Source organism: Heteronotia binoei, chromosome 11, assembly GCF_032191835.1.
Source record: "Heteronotia binoei isolate CCM8104 ecotype False Entrance Well chromosome 11, APGP_CSIRO_Hbin_v1, whole genome shotgun sequence".
Lineage (NCBI taxonomy): Eukaryota > Metazoa > Chordata > Lepidosauria > Squamata > Gekkonidae > Heteronotia > Heteronotia binoei.
Window position 1 is genome coordinate 50514057 of NC_083233.1, and position 15852 is coordinate 50529908.

Here is a 15852-nt window from a genome sequence, read left to right on the forward strand (position 1 = left end):
AGCCCTAAACAAATTCATCCGCCACAGAAAATTCAGAATGATCACCTTACAATCGATTCTGCCATTAATCCCCAGAAACTCCTGGATGGCACTGGTAGATTTACAGGACGCATACTTCCACCTGACAATACACCAATGCCACAGGAAGTTTCTGCGTTTCGCCGTTGGCAACAACCACTACCAGTTCCGAGCTCTGCCCTTCGGACTTTCCACGGCACCACGGACATTCACAAAATGTATGGCGGTTATTGCAGCGTACCTCAGGCAACGCGGCGTTGCAACCTACCCATACATAGACGATTGGCTCCTTGTGGGAGCTTCAAGGACACAGTTGATGAAGGACATTTCCATCACACTTGCGCTCCTAGCAAACCTGGGCCTCCAGGTCAATCATCAAAAGTCACACCTTACCCCAACTCAAGACATTCAGTTTATTGGGGCTCGTTTGTGCACCACGGACCACAAGGCGTATCTTCCTGTGGACAGGATATCCTCCATTCAGACGCTGGCCACACAAATAATGCAACAACCCAAACAAGCGGCCTTCAACATTCAGCGCATGTTAGGACTTATGGCAGCCACAACGGCAGTTCTGACACACGCAAGACTACGCATGCGAACCCTACAAATCTGGTTCGTCCGCGCGTTTCGACCCCAACACCAATCTCAAGGAACGGTCCTCACTGTTCCGAGCCACATCCTCCCTTCGCTCGAATGGTGGACAGTTCGAGCTCACCTGCTTGCGGGAATGCCCTTTTTACGGCCAAGTCCATCAGCAGTGGTTACAACAGACGCCTCGAGATGGGGCTGGGGAGCTCATCTCGACGTACTCACGGTCCAGGGGCAATGGACACCGTACGAACAGTCGCTCCACATCAATTGCTTAGAGCTTCTAGCTGTTCACAGAGCGTTAAAATCGTTCCTTCCATCTCTTCAAGGCCTACACGTACAGATCGCCTCAGACAATGTGGCGACGGTTTTTTATATAAACAGGCAAGGAGGGACAGCATCCACCCGCCTTTGCAAAAGAGCAATGCACCTGTGGCATTGGAGTATTGCCCATCAGATCCACCTCACTGCGGTACATCTTCCTGGCATACAGAATGTTCAAGCGGACAGACTGAGCAGATATTCCATCAACGACCACGAGTGGTCACTCCACCGGTCATACCTTCTGCCAGTATTCCGGAAATTCGGAACTCCGTCAATAGATGCGTTTGCTGCACCAGACAATGCACAGTGTGCGATCTTTTTTATGAGAGGTCCGCCCTCACAACAGTCTGCAGGGGATGCCTTCATACAGACGTGGACCGGTCCACTACACTTCCTCTTCCCTCCCTTTCCGTTAATAACACGGTGCATACAGAAAATTCAACTGGACAACACAGATTGCATTCTCGTGACGCCATGGTGGCCACGTCAGCCATGGTTCACAACCCTTCTCCTCCTGTCAGAAAGCACTTACCATCACTTCCCTCTGGCACACAACCTCCTGTCCCAACAGAACGGCAGGGTTCTGCACCACGACCCGAACAGACTTCGCCTGACGGCCTGGAGGATATGTTCTCAGACTTTCCTGAAGGAGTAAGACACGTTCTCCTTAATGCAAGGAAACCGTCAACAAGGAAGTCATATTCCATGAAATGGAAAAGGTTTTCCATCTACGCTACCAAGCATAATTTCAGACCCTCCTCGGCTTCCATGCCTCAAATCTTAGCATATACACTGCATTTGTCAGAAAAGGGCCTTACGTACTCCTCTCTGAAGGTGCACCTGGCAGCAATCTCAGCTTTTCACCCGCATGTACAGGGTCGAACTGTTTTCTCACACCCTGCTGCGAAATCCTTCTTAAAGGGAATCTTACATTTGCACCCACCACTACGGCAAATGTATCCTAGCTGGAGTTTGTCACTAGTGCTTAGCCAACTAGTAAAACCGCCTTTTGAACCTATGGCTACGATACCACTTCACCTCCTCTCATGGAAAACGGCTCTTTTAGTTGCACTCACCTCTGCTAAAAGAGCAAGTGATCTCTGCGCGTTCAGAGCGGACTCGCCTTACACCATGTTTCACCATGATAAGGTGGTGTTACGGCCAGATCCCGCTTTCTTACCGAAGGTGGTCTCCGCATTCCATCTGCATAGAACCACTACCTTACCTGCCTTTTTCCAACGGCCTACGGATAAGGGCCAAGAAGCTCTACACTGTCTAGACGTGAGAAGAGCACTCGCCTACTATATAGATCGATCTGCATCGTTCCGCACAGACTCCAGACTTTTCGTGGCCTACGGCCGCCGTCATAAGGGAAAAAAGATATCTACGCAGAGACTATCAAAGTGGTTGGTTGCTGCTATAGAGCTGTGCTACAAGCTCGCGAAGCAACCAGTTCCATCTGCCATAAGAGCTCATTCTACAAGAGCTTTGTCAACGTCATCTGCCCTTGCCAGGGGTGTATCCATGGAGGACATTTGCGCTGCTGCCGCTTGGTCTTCCTCCTCGACCTTCGCCACGCACTACGCTTTGGACGTTCGTGCTAGGCGGGATGCATCCTTTGGACAGGCAGTTCTTCGCTCCATCTTTGACTAAGAAGCTGGTCCGGGCTTGGTGAGTAGTTACTTACCTTATAGCCTATAATGTGCTGCCTATGTTGCACTAACCTTTGCACTATTTTTTCCTCCAACTCTAGTGCCAGCACCCACCGCCTTGCAGATCAGCTTATCAGTCACCCATGTGTGGGACTGCACAGAGACCACGAAGAAGATAAACAGGTTACTCACCTGTAATTGATGATCTTCGAGTGGTCATCTGTGCAGTCACACACGCCCGCCCAGCCGTCCCCGCTGCTGGCTACTTGTCTTATATATCCGCGCTCCTATTATGTCAGCGGCGGGGAAAGAAACTGAGTGGGTTGGGCGCCTCCCTCGCGCTACAGGCATGCGCAGTGGATGCCTGCTCCCCAGAGCGGGAGGGAGTGCGCGCCAAAAATAACGCCTAGGCTAGCTATTTAAAATCTCCGAGGTAGGGTTCGTCCTGATAGGAAAACCCATGTGTGTGACTGCACAGATGACCACTCGAAGATCATCAATTACAGGTGAGTAACCTGTTTTTTTCTTAAAAGATATTGTTTACATTATTTCTAGTCCACCTTTCTCAATGAGATTCAAAGCAGATAGTATTACATGAATTATTGTAATCAGCAGGACAAGCCTTTACAAATTTTCTTCAGCTCTAGGAGCCAGCCCCAAAATTTAGGAGCCAGACTCATTCAGTCTTCAGAGTAGCATATTATTAATTACCTAATTTTCTAAGTAGTGTTGTTATAAAACCTATTGCTAATATCTTCTCATAATTTTATTGTATGTAAATACAGATAGTCCTCGTCAACACTACAACAAAAAGCTAACTCCTTTCCTAGGTTAAGCTGTCCCCTAATTATGATCATTCCACTGTTACTTTAAAAATTCAACTTAATTGAATATTGGAGCCAGTATAAAAAGCAACTGGTTAAGAAATGACGTCATCTACAAGCAATGACAAAAACTTCACACAAATATATTTTAATGCAATATGACAAAATGTATTCTGATGTGAAATGACACACTTTGTAATTTTCATGGAGACACAACAATAAAATAATTGCTAAAAACACTAGGTGCCACAGCAGCCTGGCTCCTAAGACTTGTCAAGTCCTGCAGTAGTATGATACATTGTGGTGGTATATTATTGGGGGGGGGGACTCTCCCCAGTCCTGAGGGTGGAATTGGTGGAAACCAGTGCAGCTTTATATATGAGTACAAGCACTTTCTAAAGCACTCCATCTAATAATCAATGTAATGAATAGATCTTGGATTGCTGACATTTGAAACAAAGCTGTCCTCTGAACAAAGCATACATATTATTCTTCATGTTCTACATCTTGAGAGAAATATAAATGCCCCTCTTTGAGACTATTGCAGTTATAAGAGTATATTGAGTTAGAAGGTGCCTTGGAAGAGAAGCATAGAAGAGTACTAATGGAAAGAGAAGGTGGCCCTAAGGGGGGGGGGACTGGAAAAACAAAGAAGAGAATGGATGTAGGGCTGGGGAGGATGGCCAGGAGCTGGAGAGGTTAGGGTGGCTAAAGTTCAGACAGCCAAATCTCAGCCTCTAGGCTTTATATTTAGCACATTTTTAACCCATCCTTCTTCCAAGGTGCTCAGGGCAAAATACATCCCTCACAAGCACCTTGTAACACTGGCCCTAGGTCACCCAGCCAGTTTAATGGCTGGGCAGGGATTTGAACTGGGGTCCTCATCAGGGTACAATAAGACCCACCCTGCACAGCCCAGTGATTCAATTCAGAGAAATTGCAAAATATGGACAAAACATCACGCACAGCTAATCAAACAAAGCTCCTGCGGGAGCAAAAGATAAAGGAATGAATTGCCTAGTAACTATATAAGCTGGGAGGGGCCTCCTCCCATCCTAAAATGTCTTGATTTACTCAGTCTGGAGTCTCGAGTGAGAAAGCTGGGCTATAAATTAAGTAAATAAATAACAGCCAAACAGACAGAGTTTGGAGACACAATTGTACCATGCCAACACATTTAAAGAAAGCATCATCCCTTCAAGATCAGTTAAGGAGAACAACTGAAAAAAGCTAACAAACCCAATGTTGAAACCAGAGGTGGTTTTAGGGAAAGAACAAGAGGTTATTACACTCCAAAAGAGCAGTGCCATTTATTCTGTTTCAGTATTAAGAAGCGTATGAAATACCACCTGTTTAAATATGAACATCACTTGTGCCGAGCAGATTTTTATTTCTGTGACAGTAATTGCTTCCGGCAATGAGAAAGCAGATTTAAAGGACAATACCGCTAGCGCTGCTGCACAAGGATTTGATGTAGGGTTTTTTTGTTTTGTTTTTTGCCATCAGCATATCTGGAATAAAAGGATTCAGCAAGCCATACATCATTCATACACACATGCCTTGTGCTTTAGAAGACTGCCATAGAAGTAAAAAAAATTATTTCACAGGGGAGTCAAGGTACTGGGGAGGGGGGCTCAAGCAGATGTTAGGATACTGCGTGGGGGAGGGGGTTTGTTGAAGGCATGTTGCTCATTTGCACATCAATCCTCACAATGGTTTCACATTTTATTTGCTGCTCAATGAGGAATTCCTTGCTAAGATTCCAGGAGTGGAAGTTTTGCATGCAATTTAAACATGCCCTGTTGCCCAGTCAAAAATGCATCCATAAAGAAAAGTGATACTTGAAAGAAGGGGAAAAAAGAAGCACTCATTATTCCTCCCTGGGATAGTGATCTGAAAGACATGCCCCAAAACTGAAGTGCTTTTCCTAGCTCTAGAGGTGTTTGTTGTGATTGCCACAGGTCAGAGGCTCCTGAAGCAGTGTTCCCTCTAAGCTGGTTAGCGTGAGCTAGCTCACAGATATTTAGCCTCTGGCTCATACCTTTTTGTCTAAGCTCAGGAAGGATGACCCCAGAGCACAGTAATTTATGCAGCAGCTCACAACTTTAATACCAGTAGCTCACAAAGTACAATTTTTGCTCACAAGACACTGCAATTTAGAGGGAACATTGTCCTGAAGAGATACCAACATTTACAGTGGCTTATTTTTCAGGTCCTAAAGCAACATATGGGCAACTCATTCCAAAAGTAAAAGCTGGAGAAAACATGCAGGCAAACTTCAGAGACTCCTGGAACACTCAGGAAGGTAAGGCTAAGGCCCTATCCTAGCTGCAATTATTTGTCTGGTATTTGAATCTAATGAAGACCGGCTCGAGCAGGGCCTCCATAACTTCTTCGGATCTAAATCAGGGTCTTGAATTGAACTGTTCTCCTGAGCCCATGCACAGAAGAGGGGGAGGTAGAGTTCCTTTCGCAATCTAGAGGCGGTGGGCCCAAGAAGGGCACTCCCGCACACCATGGGGACGGTTCAATTTCGGGAGGGGGTCTCTGCCTCAGCCAAGATCCCCGCCCCCGCTCCTTCCTTTGCAAACTAAGCCTGCTTGTGTCTTATTCTGTCCAAAGCTCAGGGATCGATTTCCCCTAGCGGGAGGGGGAAGCTTTCTCTGTAGCTCTACGGGGGCAGAGTTCTTGAATTGCACCATCTGCATTTACCAAGGGGGGAGGATTAAAGTCTACTCCCCCCCCTTTCAGACGACAGATTATTTTTATGCATGTATTGGGGGGGCGGATATTTGCAAACCAGTCCCACCCGCCACCCTGATCAGCCTGGGGCGGGGGCCTTTGCCGCTGCTTGCTCGGCATTGGCAGATCTGTGCTGGGGAGGGGGAGGGCTACTGCAGCAGCCCCCAGCCCCCGTGGCCAGGAAGGGGGGTTGGTGGTGGCGTGGGGTGGGGGCCGGCCTGCCGCCTCTGGCTGCTTTTGCATTGGCGGATGCGGGGAGGGAGGGGGGCAGGAAGCGAGGGAGGGGGGAAGAGCTTTAGTGGCTGGAGAGAAAAAGGTGGGTGGGGGGGTCCTTTATCCATAGGGTGGGGGGCGCCGAAGCTGGAGAAGAGACAGCAAAGTTTGCAACGCGGCAGCCTGGGCGGCCCACCAGCGAAGGCCGAAGCGGCGAGCAGAACCCCGCAGAGGACAGAGCGAGAGATTTTCTTTCAACGGGGGGGCTTTGTACTATCAGCCCCCCCTCTTCCTCCCCCCCAGGGGTGAAAGTGCAAGAGGAAGTGCAGCCGCTGCCATCTTTCCTCCTCTTCAAACACACACACATACACACACACAGAGGGAGGGGGACGAACAGATAGACAAGACAGAGCGCCGGCAGTCCCCGAAAACTTCCAAGGTTTCGACCGCGAAGAAAAGGAGCTGCCGCTGCCTCCTCCGACACCGGCTGCCTTCCCCGGTCCGCCGCAGCGCCTCGTGGCGGCCGCAAAGAGCTTGCAAGGAAGCACCCTCCCCCCTCTCTCCGGCGGGGGCCTCGCTGTTGCTGCAATTGCTGGTCCGTGCGCGCGCGCCCCCCTCTGCCCGAGCCTTTTGTTCCTCCCTCCCTCCTTGCTTCTGTCTCTCCGTCTCCTCTTTCCTCCTCGCTGCCTCGCGATCCCCGCGCGCCTTTGCCAAGCACAGCGTTGCGCGCTCGCGCACAGCGCCGTTGGGGCCTGGGGATTTTCTGTAAGGCGCGAGGGGTGAGCGCGTGCGCCATTCCTCCTTTTCTCCTTTCTTTCCCCCGCCCCATCTCTCTCTGTCTTTAGGCGGACGCGCGCACGGGCACCTTCGACGGGAGCGGCTGAGCGCCGAGACAGCGCGCCCCCTGCTGGCCGCAGCCGGGGAAGGCAAGCGGGCAGGGCAGGCCGGTCGCCAGCCTCGATGGAGCGGGTGAGTGAGGCGGCTGTCGCTGCAGCCGCCGCCGCTGCTGCCGCCAATTCCTGCGGTCCGACCCCGCCAGGCTGCTACACGTACCAGGTGAGCCGCCACAGCGCCGACCTGCTGCACAGCCTCAATCAGCAGCGCAAGAACGGCGGGCGCTTCTGCGACGTGCTCCTGCGGGTAGGTGACGAGAGCTTCCCAGCGCACCGGGCAGTGCTGGCCGCCTGCAGCGAGTACTTCGAGTCCGTCTTCAGCGCCCAAGGGTTGAGCGGTGGGGCCGACGGAGGAGGTGCAGGAGGGCCCGGGGCGCAGGACGGGGGCGCCGCTGAGGCGGCTGGGGGCGGCGGCGGTGCAGGGGGTGCCTCCGGGGTCGGCAGGGAGCTGGAGATGCATACCATCAGCTCCAAGGTGTTCGGGGACATCCTAGACTTTGCCTACACCTCCCGCATTGTGGTGCGCCTGGAGAGCTTCCCCGAGCTCATGACCGCTGCTAAGTTCCTCCTCATGCGTTCTGTCATTGACATCTGCCAAGAGGTCATCAAACAGTCCAACGTGCAGATATTAGTCCCCCCTGCTGCTCGCCCGGACATCATGCTTTTTCGCCCTGGGGCAGCCACCACTGATCTCGGTTTCCCCCTTGACATGACCAATGGCACTGGACTCGCACCCAATGGCAACGGAATCGCTGGAATGCCTGAAGATGAGGCCACCAGGGCTGCGCTCTCTGCAGCTACCCAGTCGTCCTTGCCTGTCCTGCAGGGGGTAGACCGCCTGCCTATGGTGGCAGGACCACTGTCACCACCCCTGCTGGCTTCACCCTTCCAGAATGTCGGTCCTGCTGCTCCCTCGTTGAACAGCAAAAGGGGAAGGGGCCGGCCCCGCAAAGCCAACCTTTTGGACTCCATGATGTTCAGTGCTCCAGGGGGCTTGAGGGATGCAGGTATTCTTCCTTGTGGCCTCTGTGGGAAAGTATTTACAGATGCCAACCGCCTACGGCAGCACGAAGCTCAGCATGGGGTAACCAGCTTACAGTTGGGCTACATAGACATCCCCCCACCAAGGCTTGGTGAAAACGGGGTGCCAGGTCTGGATGACCCCGAGGCCCCCCGAAAAAGAAGCCGGACAAGAAAGCAGGTGGCTTGTGAGATCTGTGGGAAGATTTTTCGGGACGTGTACCACTTGAACCGACACAAGCTGTCACATTCTGGTGAGAAGCCTTACTCCTGCCCGGTGTGCGGGTTGCGGTTCAAGAGGAAAGACAGAATGTCCTATCATGTTCGGTCCCATGACGGGTCTGTGGGAAAGCCTTACATTTGTCAGAGCTGCGGAAAAGGTTTCTCTAGGTAAGATAACCGGTTTTGAAAGTTGAAAGCAAATTCTCTTAACTCCTTTAGTGGCCAATGTAATACTAGTTAAAAGACCAGTGTGGAGGTCTGCCTCACTGCTCCACAGGTTAAAGTGGAACTTTGTAAGAGCTACAGTAGACCAAACTGGTATTGTCCAAGGCCACAGGCAAGGAGCAGCCTTATACTTCAGATCTCAGCTCAGTTTGCCAGTATTCTATAGTGTTTATTATAGTAAATGCAACACGTGGAAGGGAAGATGCATAACTCCAAGCATTTGTGTTATGGAGATGCAATGGCCCATGGCTCCCTTGTGAATGTGTTTGGAGGGGCATGGCTCCTTGACAACTATTTCATTTTTGTTGTGGCAAACAGTGATGTATGTATTCAGGCTGTCATAGGCAAAGGGACTCTAACAGCCTAATCCTATTAATATAATGTGTATTCAGATGTAAATCCAACTGTGTTGAATGTGGTTTGCTCCCAGAGAAGCATTTTAGAGAGTAAGAAGCCCTATTAAATTCCATGGAGTTTGCTTTTGAGTAAATGCGTTCAGAATTGCACTGCAAGAAGTCACAGCCATTTAGTGGGCATGTAGCCAGCAAGGCTGTGTGCACTTGCAGGGAGGAGAAGGGGGCTTCTTGAGAGACTGAAAATCTACGGAGTGCAGGATCTGGTTTGGAAAACAGCACATTTGTCTATCATGTAGCCATATAAAACTTATTGGAGTCCATTTATTTACTGCATTGATACACCAGTTTACTTCCCAGTGAGGACCCAATGTGGATTATAACATTTCTCCTATTTTATCCTGACAGCCACCCCATGAAGTAATGTATACTGAATGTGTGTGATGGGCTCAAGGTCACCAGGCAAGCTTTTGTAGCAACCTGGAGATTTGAACCTGAGTCTTCCAGTTGCTAGTCTGAAACTAACCATCAGATTCTGTTGGCTTAGTTAATGAGGCTTCTCATGAGGAGAATGGTTTGAAATGAACAGTCTTTTTTCTAGCATTTTGCCTTTTTCCAAATTGGGTGTATGGCAAGATTATCATAGGGGAGATCAGTTCTGGTTTTTGTGTTACAGTATGTAGATATCAGTAGCATAGAGTAAAACCTGAATTCTTCTCCCAACTTTGTCAAGAAGAATCTAGAGCATTCCCGTCATTCCCTCCTTCTTAGAAATAGATGAGAATGTTTGGAATGAGATCTGCCTTGCCTGTATATGATGACCTTGATCATGTCCAATTCATGGATTGAGGGCGAATTCATATGACTTAAAAAAAACAAACAGGGGCAGTATTCTCTCTCACCTTTGTGGTGATGCCCATGTTAAACCAGGACTTTACTTTCTCAACTACTGCTTTAGAAAACCAGGTTTGTTAAACGGTTGACACCAAATGCATGTCCCTCTTCAGTGTGGCTCTCTCTATGGAACTGATGTAAAGGGGAAAAGCAGATAGCAGCAAGAAAGAAATAAGAGTACAAAGCCTGTCTTCGTTTGCCCCTCAGTCCAGTAGGTTTCAACAATTTCCTACATTATTGTATTATACGTTACACTAGTTTCAATGGCATCGTTGGCTCGGTTCACACCATTGGCTCGGTTCACACCATTGAGGCTGCAGTCCTGTGCAAATTTACTAGGGGGTAAGACAATCCCACTGAATATAGTCAAAATTCTTACTGTTTGTGCACAGAGGATTGGGCTGTAAAAGGCCATCCCATAGATCCTGTTCTAAGCCTTTCCAGATGGCCCTCCATGCCATCTCCAGCGTTCCTGTATTTTTGTGCTTGTGCCAGCTGCCAGTTATTTTTCAGTGATTCTGACATACATATGCATGTTTTAAAGAAACATGGCAGTGGTGGTGTTGGCGGCCACTGTGAGGAATAGGTGCAGGCTCTTCCCTCACTGAAGGGAGGAGTTAGCAGCTTAACTAAAGCATCTCTGGCATGTACCCATGTTTAAAGCCTATATCCTGCCAAGACATGTGTGTTTTCATTTGTGCTTGTAGGAGCTTGGAATATACTGATTTGAATGTTGGTAATTTGTCAACATCTTATGAAAACAGTGTTCACAGAAATTAAGAGTGTTTCCTGAAACTTTTTTCTTTAAGGTTTGCTTAGTTGTTCTCCCCAACCCTTGAGTGGTCATAGGAAACCTACAAAGTTACCTAATACTGAATCAGACCTTTGGTCTGTCATGCACAGTACACTTTATGCTGCCTTCAGCTCACCAAAGTCTCAGACATGCTTCCCTCATTCTTGCTGCTTGAGATCCTTTTAACTAGAATTACAGAGATTGAACCTGGACACATCAACATGTAAAGCATGTGATCTACCTCTGAGCTGAGGCCCTTTAGGCTCTTAGCTCATTCTGAAGTGACTCCAGCATTGAGGTTTGAGTGATCATACATTATGAAGTTGCGGCCTCTGGTCTTTGTAATCTCACATTTATCTCTGTGAAGATATTTCTGTTTTATTAAAGGGTAACATTCTTCTGTGCAAACCCAAATGAAATGATCAGTAGCCGTGCACTTGGGGGGGTGGAATAATGTGCCCTTAGTTAGGGCTTTTTTGTAGACAAAGCCCAGCAGGAACTCATTTGCATATTAGACCACATCCCCTGACACCAAGCCAGCTGGAACTGTGTTCCTGTTCAGAAAAAGCCTTGCCCTTAGTATTTAAACAAAATGGCTATCTTTTACTTCCCAGTTAATGTAAAATATGGAAACATACAGTGCAATCCTGAGGTTACTTCCCTGAGAGTAAAGCCCACTAAGTAGACCTGGTTAATATGTGGTGTAAACAAGCAGCTGGTAGAGCTCAGGAAGTAATCTGGTTGGGAGGCTTTATATAAGGGTCAGTTAAAGGCAGGACTGACATAAGACATTTTACCATTCCAGGTGACTTTCTTGTGGAATTTGGGAGTTATACTGCAGGATCGTTGTAGTTTTGCAAGAGATTCTGTCTTTGCACCTGTTGAATTCCTGCATTGCTTCACTGGCACTGGTCTAAGTACATTTGCTCAAAGAATTAACTTCGGATGTTTGTCCAGTTGACCAGCCCTGGTTCAAGAAGAATGGGCACTGTTATGGGAAACAGAGTCCATTTGGAGTTCTGTTTTTGCTTTGGTATTTCACCAGTCCCATCTGCAGTTAGACCTGAATTGTTGGCATGCGGAAGGGCAGCAAGAAGTTACTAGTAAACTGTAAGATTCCTCTTTAGATATACAGAGTGGTATGGCAGTTGAACTAAGAATTTTCTGCAGCAAAAATCAAAACCTCCTTCTCCCACCCCTCTGCTTTTTGCAAAGAAAAAAAAAGAGGAGCAGATATTTAAGACTTCTTCCACTTTGGATATGAAATTCATCTTGTATTACTTCTTGGTGTACAAGACAATGGAAGCTTTTGTGGAATCTATCAAACTTAGGTACATATATTGCTTCAGAGTCTGGATGACTGAAACTCCAAATATAAATATGTTCACTGTGAAATAAATGTCATGACTTTCAGGGGAACAAATTACCAACCACAGGTTGTCAGGATTGGTATCTTTGACAAGTCCCGATGACACAAATGGGACTTCTGAGTAAGCATGGTTAGGATTGAGCCATTATACTCCCGCCATAATAATGTTTATTTGAAAGTAAGTATATTCAACATTGAGGCATTACAGAACAAACCTAGACATTCTTGCATGGAAATAAACAAATTTTAGTGGGACACTGAAGCAGTTTTATTGTTCAAACTCTGTTAATGAGAGCTCCTGCAGTTTTTTAAGCTTGAGACACAGGAAGAACTTACTTCTGTCCCCCCCACCACCCCAAAGAAAAAGCTTTTTCTTTTGTTTGAAGGAAGATTAATAACAAAGACTAAGGGACAACAAATCCTATTACAACCCCCATTCCTCTGAGCGTTACATGTGCCCAACAGACTATCTTAAAAAGAGGTTCTGAAATGTTCTCTAGCCAAAGTTTTTACTGATTTAAGAAAGCAGTGTTGTCAACTTTTCCAGTTTTGCCTTTCAAGAGTGGCTTGATTGTTAGAGCAGCTTGAATGTAGGAGTCTGCAGGTGATGTGTGGCATGCTGATGTCTTGAACCACAGGCCAGGATGTGTATATTCTATAGTATATTGGGAACCAGGACCTAAAAGTCCCTTATTTAAAAAAAGCCATATCTGTGCTTTCAGCATGGTCAGGATTACTGAACTTTTAAAGCTATGGTATTGAATTGGTTGGGGAGTGGCTATGGCTCAGTAGTAGAGCATCTTCCTTGCACGTTGAAGGTCCCAGATTCAATCCCCCTCCTTCATCTCCAGTTTTAAAGGGATCAGGCAGTAGTTGATGTGACAAATCTGCGCCGGAGATGCTTCCAGTCAGAGTAGACATTACTGACCTTGATGGATCAATCAGTGGTCTGACTTGGTATAAGATAGTTTCATGTGTTCATGTGATTAACTGGCTTGCTTGCTTGGGGACCTTCCAAATGATTTTCAAAAGCACTCCCAGTTACTCCTTTCTCTTTTCTTCAAAACTGGAACTCGCCATGTTTCTCTCCCATCAGCAAGACTGTTAGTAGTCCCTTGTATGTTCACAATATCAGCAATAAAAAACAAAGCTGGTTAGCTGACCTCATCACCAAGGCAATCACCTGTCAGGCTAGAGCATACTTTAACAGTGCACTTTTGCAGATTTACATATTAGTAGGGCTTATTGAAGTTGGTGAGGCTTACTTCCAAGTATCCTGATCCAAGAAGCATGTTTTCCCTCTTCAGAAGTGTTGGTTTTATTGGTATACATATTTACACAGATTTCATCTATTAATTGATTTCTTTAGCTGAACAGATTTCTCTAGAAATCAGTGTTAATGTTTGTAGCAGCCCTTAAAATTGGGAAACGATTCATGAAGCATTGTTGCCATTAAACTGGAGGTGTCTTTGAGCATACAAGTGACTTTTAGACCCAAACCAGAGTATCCTGTTGGGCAGGTCTATCCCACCTGCCTTACATCAGACTTAACAACTGAACTGAAGAGCTGTTTTATCTTCTGTCTCCAGATTCCATTGAGCCCTATGTAATTGGCTGAAGACAGAAAAACTGGGGGAGGAGGGTGGGATAATTAGTTTCCAAGCAGCTTTTGGGTTTCAGACAATGCAAGGCTTTCTTCCCACCAGGGGGAAAAAACTCCTCCCGTTAACAAAATCAGCAGCTTTTCAGGCTCCCTGTATTCAAAACAAAGCTGAAAAAATAGACCTAACACAACAGTAGTTTTCAGTTTCTCTTGCATTCTCTAATGGAGATTTTCTGAATTAGTAGAATTAAGGTTACAGTCTTAATAGTGCAGTCCTATTACTTGGGAAGTCCTCCTTCTGAACCCTGTGGGTTCTCTTAGAAAGCACTCAGTCCAGCAAATGTTAGCTGTGGGTAAGGCCTCTTGAAATCCAAGGAATATGAGCATGAAGTGCAATACTTTACATGTTTAGTTGGAAGTAAATTCCCACTGAGTCCAGCAGGTTTTATTCATCAGTAAGTGTGCATGGGTTTGCAGACTAAGAAGGATTTGAGGTCTCTGACTGCCAGGTCAAGGAAGTTTTCTGTGGTGACCTCATCTTAGAATGGGCTGCCTTTTCTCAGTTCAGGGGGCAGCATAAAGCTGCATTGTTTAGATAGGTCTTTTCCTGACTTTATTCCAATTCTACTTAGTTGCATTGTTGTTTATAGTATGTCAGTTTTTTTTGTCACTGTTAAATTATTAAATTAAATTTATTATAAACTGCTTTGTGCAGTGAGGAAAAGCAGTATAAAAACACAGCAAGTAAGTAACTTAAATCCTGTTGTTTTCAATTAAACATCACAGCTGGCTTGTGTTAGATTTTGTTCTGTGGGTAACTTTGGAGTAAACCTGCATAAAAGCAAGGGGCTTGGATCTACTGCTTTTTAAAGAGAGAGGTTCCAGGATGAGCCACCAGCTTTAAAATGTTTTGGATAGCTTACGTTTTTTCTTTGAAACTCCAGCACTCTGGTATTTGTATGTGTTGCCTTAATCATTCTAGCTTCCATTTTGTTAGAGAGCATTTGCAATCTTGAAATTTTATTTTTTACTTATATTTACAATTTAGACACCCACTTTTCAGGCACTGCATGCAGGGAAGCATACAAAAGTACTTAAAACATTAAACTGTATGTAAATAAAATTTCTCAGGAAGTTTATGGGGCTGAAGTTTTCAAATGAGTGTGTCTGAAAAGCAATTTCTAGATTTCTAGCTTCAGTAGAAATAGCAGTTGTCCAGATGCTCACCACTTACTGTGAATCAGGTAAAATGTGATACATTTTATTGAGGCCAACCTGACTTTGGCTTTATATGGCTTTGTTTCTTTTTATGAATTAGATAGGTCTTGTAGCCTGCTTTGGAAATGTTGTCCAAGATCATTTAACTTTGGCTCATACCCTCTTCTGAGAAGAAATACTTGGTGTGACTGGAATCCTGCACACAGGACACTTACATCCAATTGAATTTTGTGAGACTTATGCTGCTTAGCTCTGCACAGGAATGAAACCATTGTTTTCAAAGGAAATTTGTAGAAGAAGGTTTTTGTACAGAGCATAAAAACATTGTGAGCCACATCGATAAAATATAACTGATTGTGTGAGTGAATTGCACAGCTTAGCTAATGTGTCAACTGAAAATCTTTGTTGGTTTGGATGCAAAAGTAATTGTAGATTTATTCTTTTTGTGCATTTTTTAAAGGCCTGACCACTTGAATGGACACATCAAACAGGTGCACACATCAGAGAGACCTCACAAGTGTCAGGTAGGAATGACGGGGGAGGGGAAAAGGAGGGTATTCAACTCTGATAGCGTGAGCATGTAAAGAATGTGAAAATGCATTTTATGGTAGTGGGGGTGGCCATTCCTTGCAAATGTCCCAAGAGACTGTCCGCTCCTTTGCATCTGTCTTTGCCAACCCAACCCTCATCCTGATGTCATCTCTTGTGTCTCTGTCTCTTCTACATCCCTTCCCCCTTCCCAGATGTTCCTTCCTGCGTCTCAAGCCAAACCCCCACTCTGGATCTGTTTCTTTGCAGCTTTGTCTTTGTCAATACTGCAGATGGTTTCTCTCTTCTCTTCTGTGTATCCACCAACAAGTGGCTCACGTATCATCTTTTAATTTTGGGAAAATTCTAG

The 15852-nt window shown here is 46.4% G+C and overlaps 1 protein-coding gene across 9 annotated transcripts in view; it reads left to right on the forward strand.

Annotated features, from left to right (window-relative positions):
- Positions 1 to 6516: 6516 nt before the first annotated feature.
- The window catches only part of PATZ1 (POZ/BTB and AT hook containing zinc finger 1), a 41659-nt gene continuing 32323 nt past the window's right edge, over positions 6517 to 15852 (forward strand). For 2 of the 9 annotated variants that reach the window (XM_060250355.1, XM_060250357.1), the window contains exons 1-2: positions 6522 to 8667; positions 15415 to 15478. In XM_060250355.1, the coding sequence (XP_060106338.1) occupies positions 7325 to 8667; positions 15415 to 15478 (1407 nt within the window). In that variant the 5' untranslated portion in view covers positions 6522 to 7324. Of the gene's footprint in view, positions 8668 to 15414; positions 15479 to 15852 lie in introns of all 9 variants that reach the window. The other 7 variants (XM_060250350.1, XM_060250358.1, XM_060250356.1 and 4 more) reach the window with 7 other exon arrangements.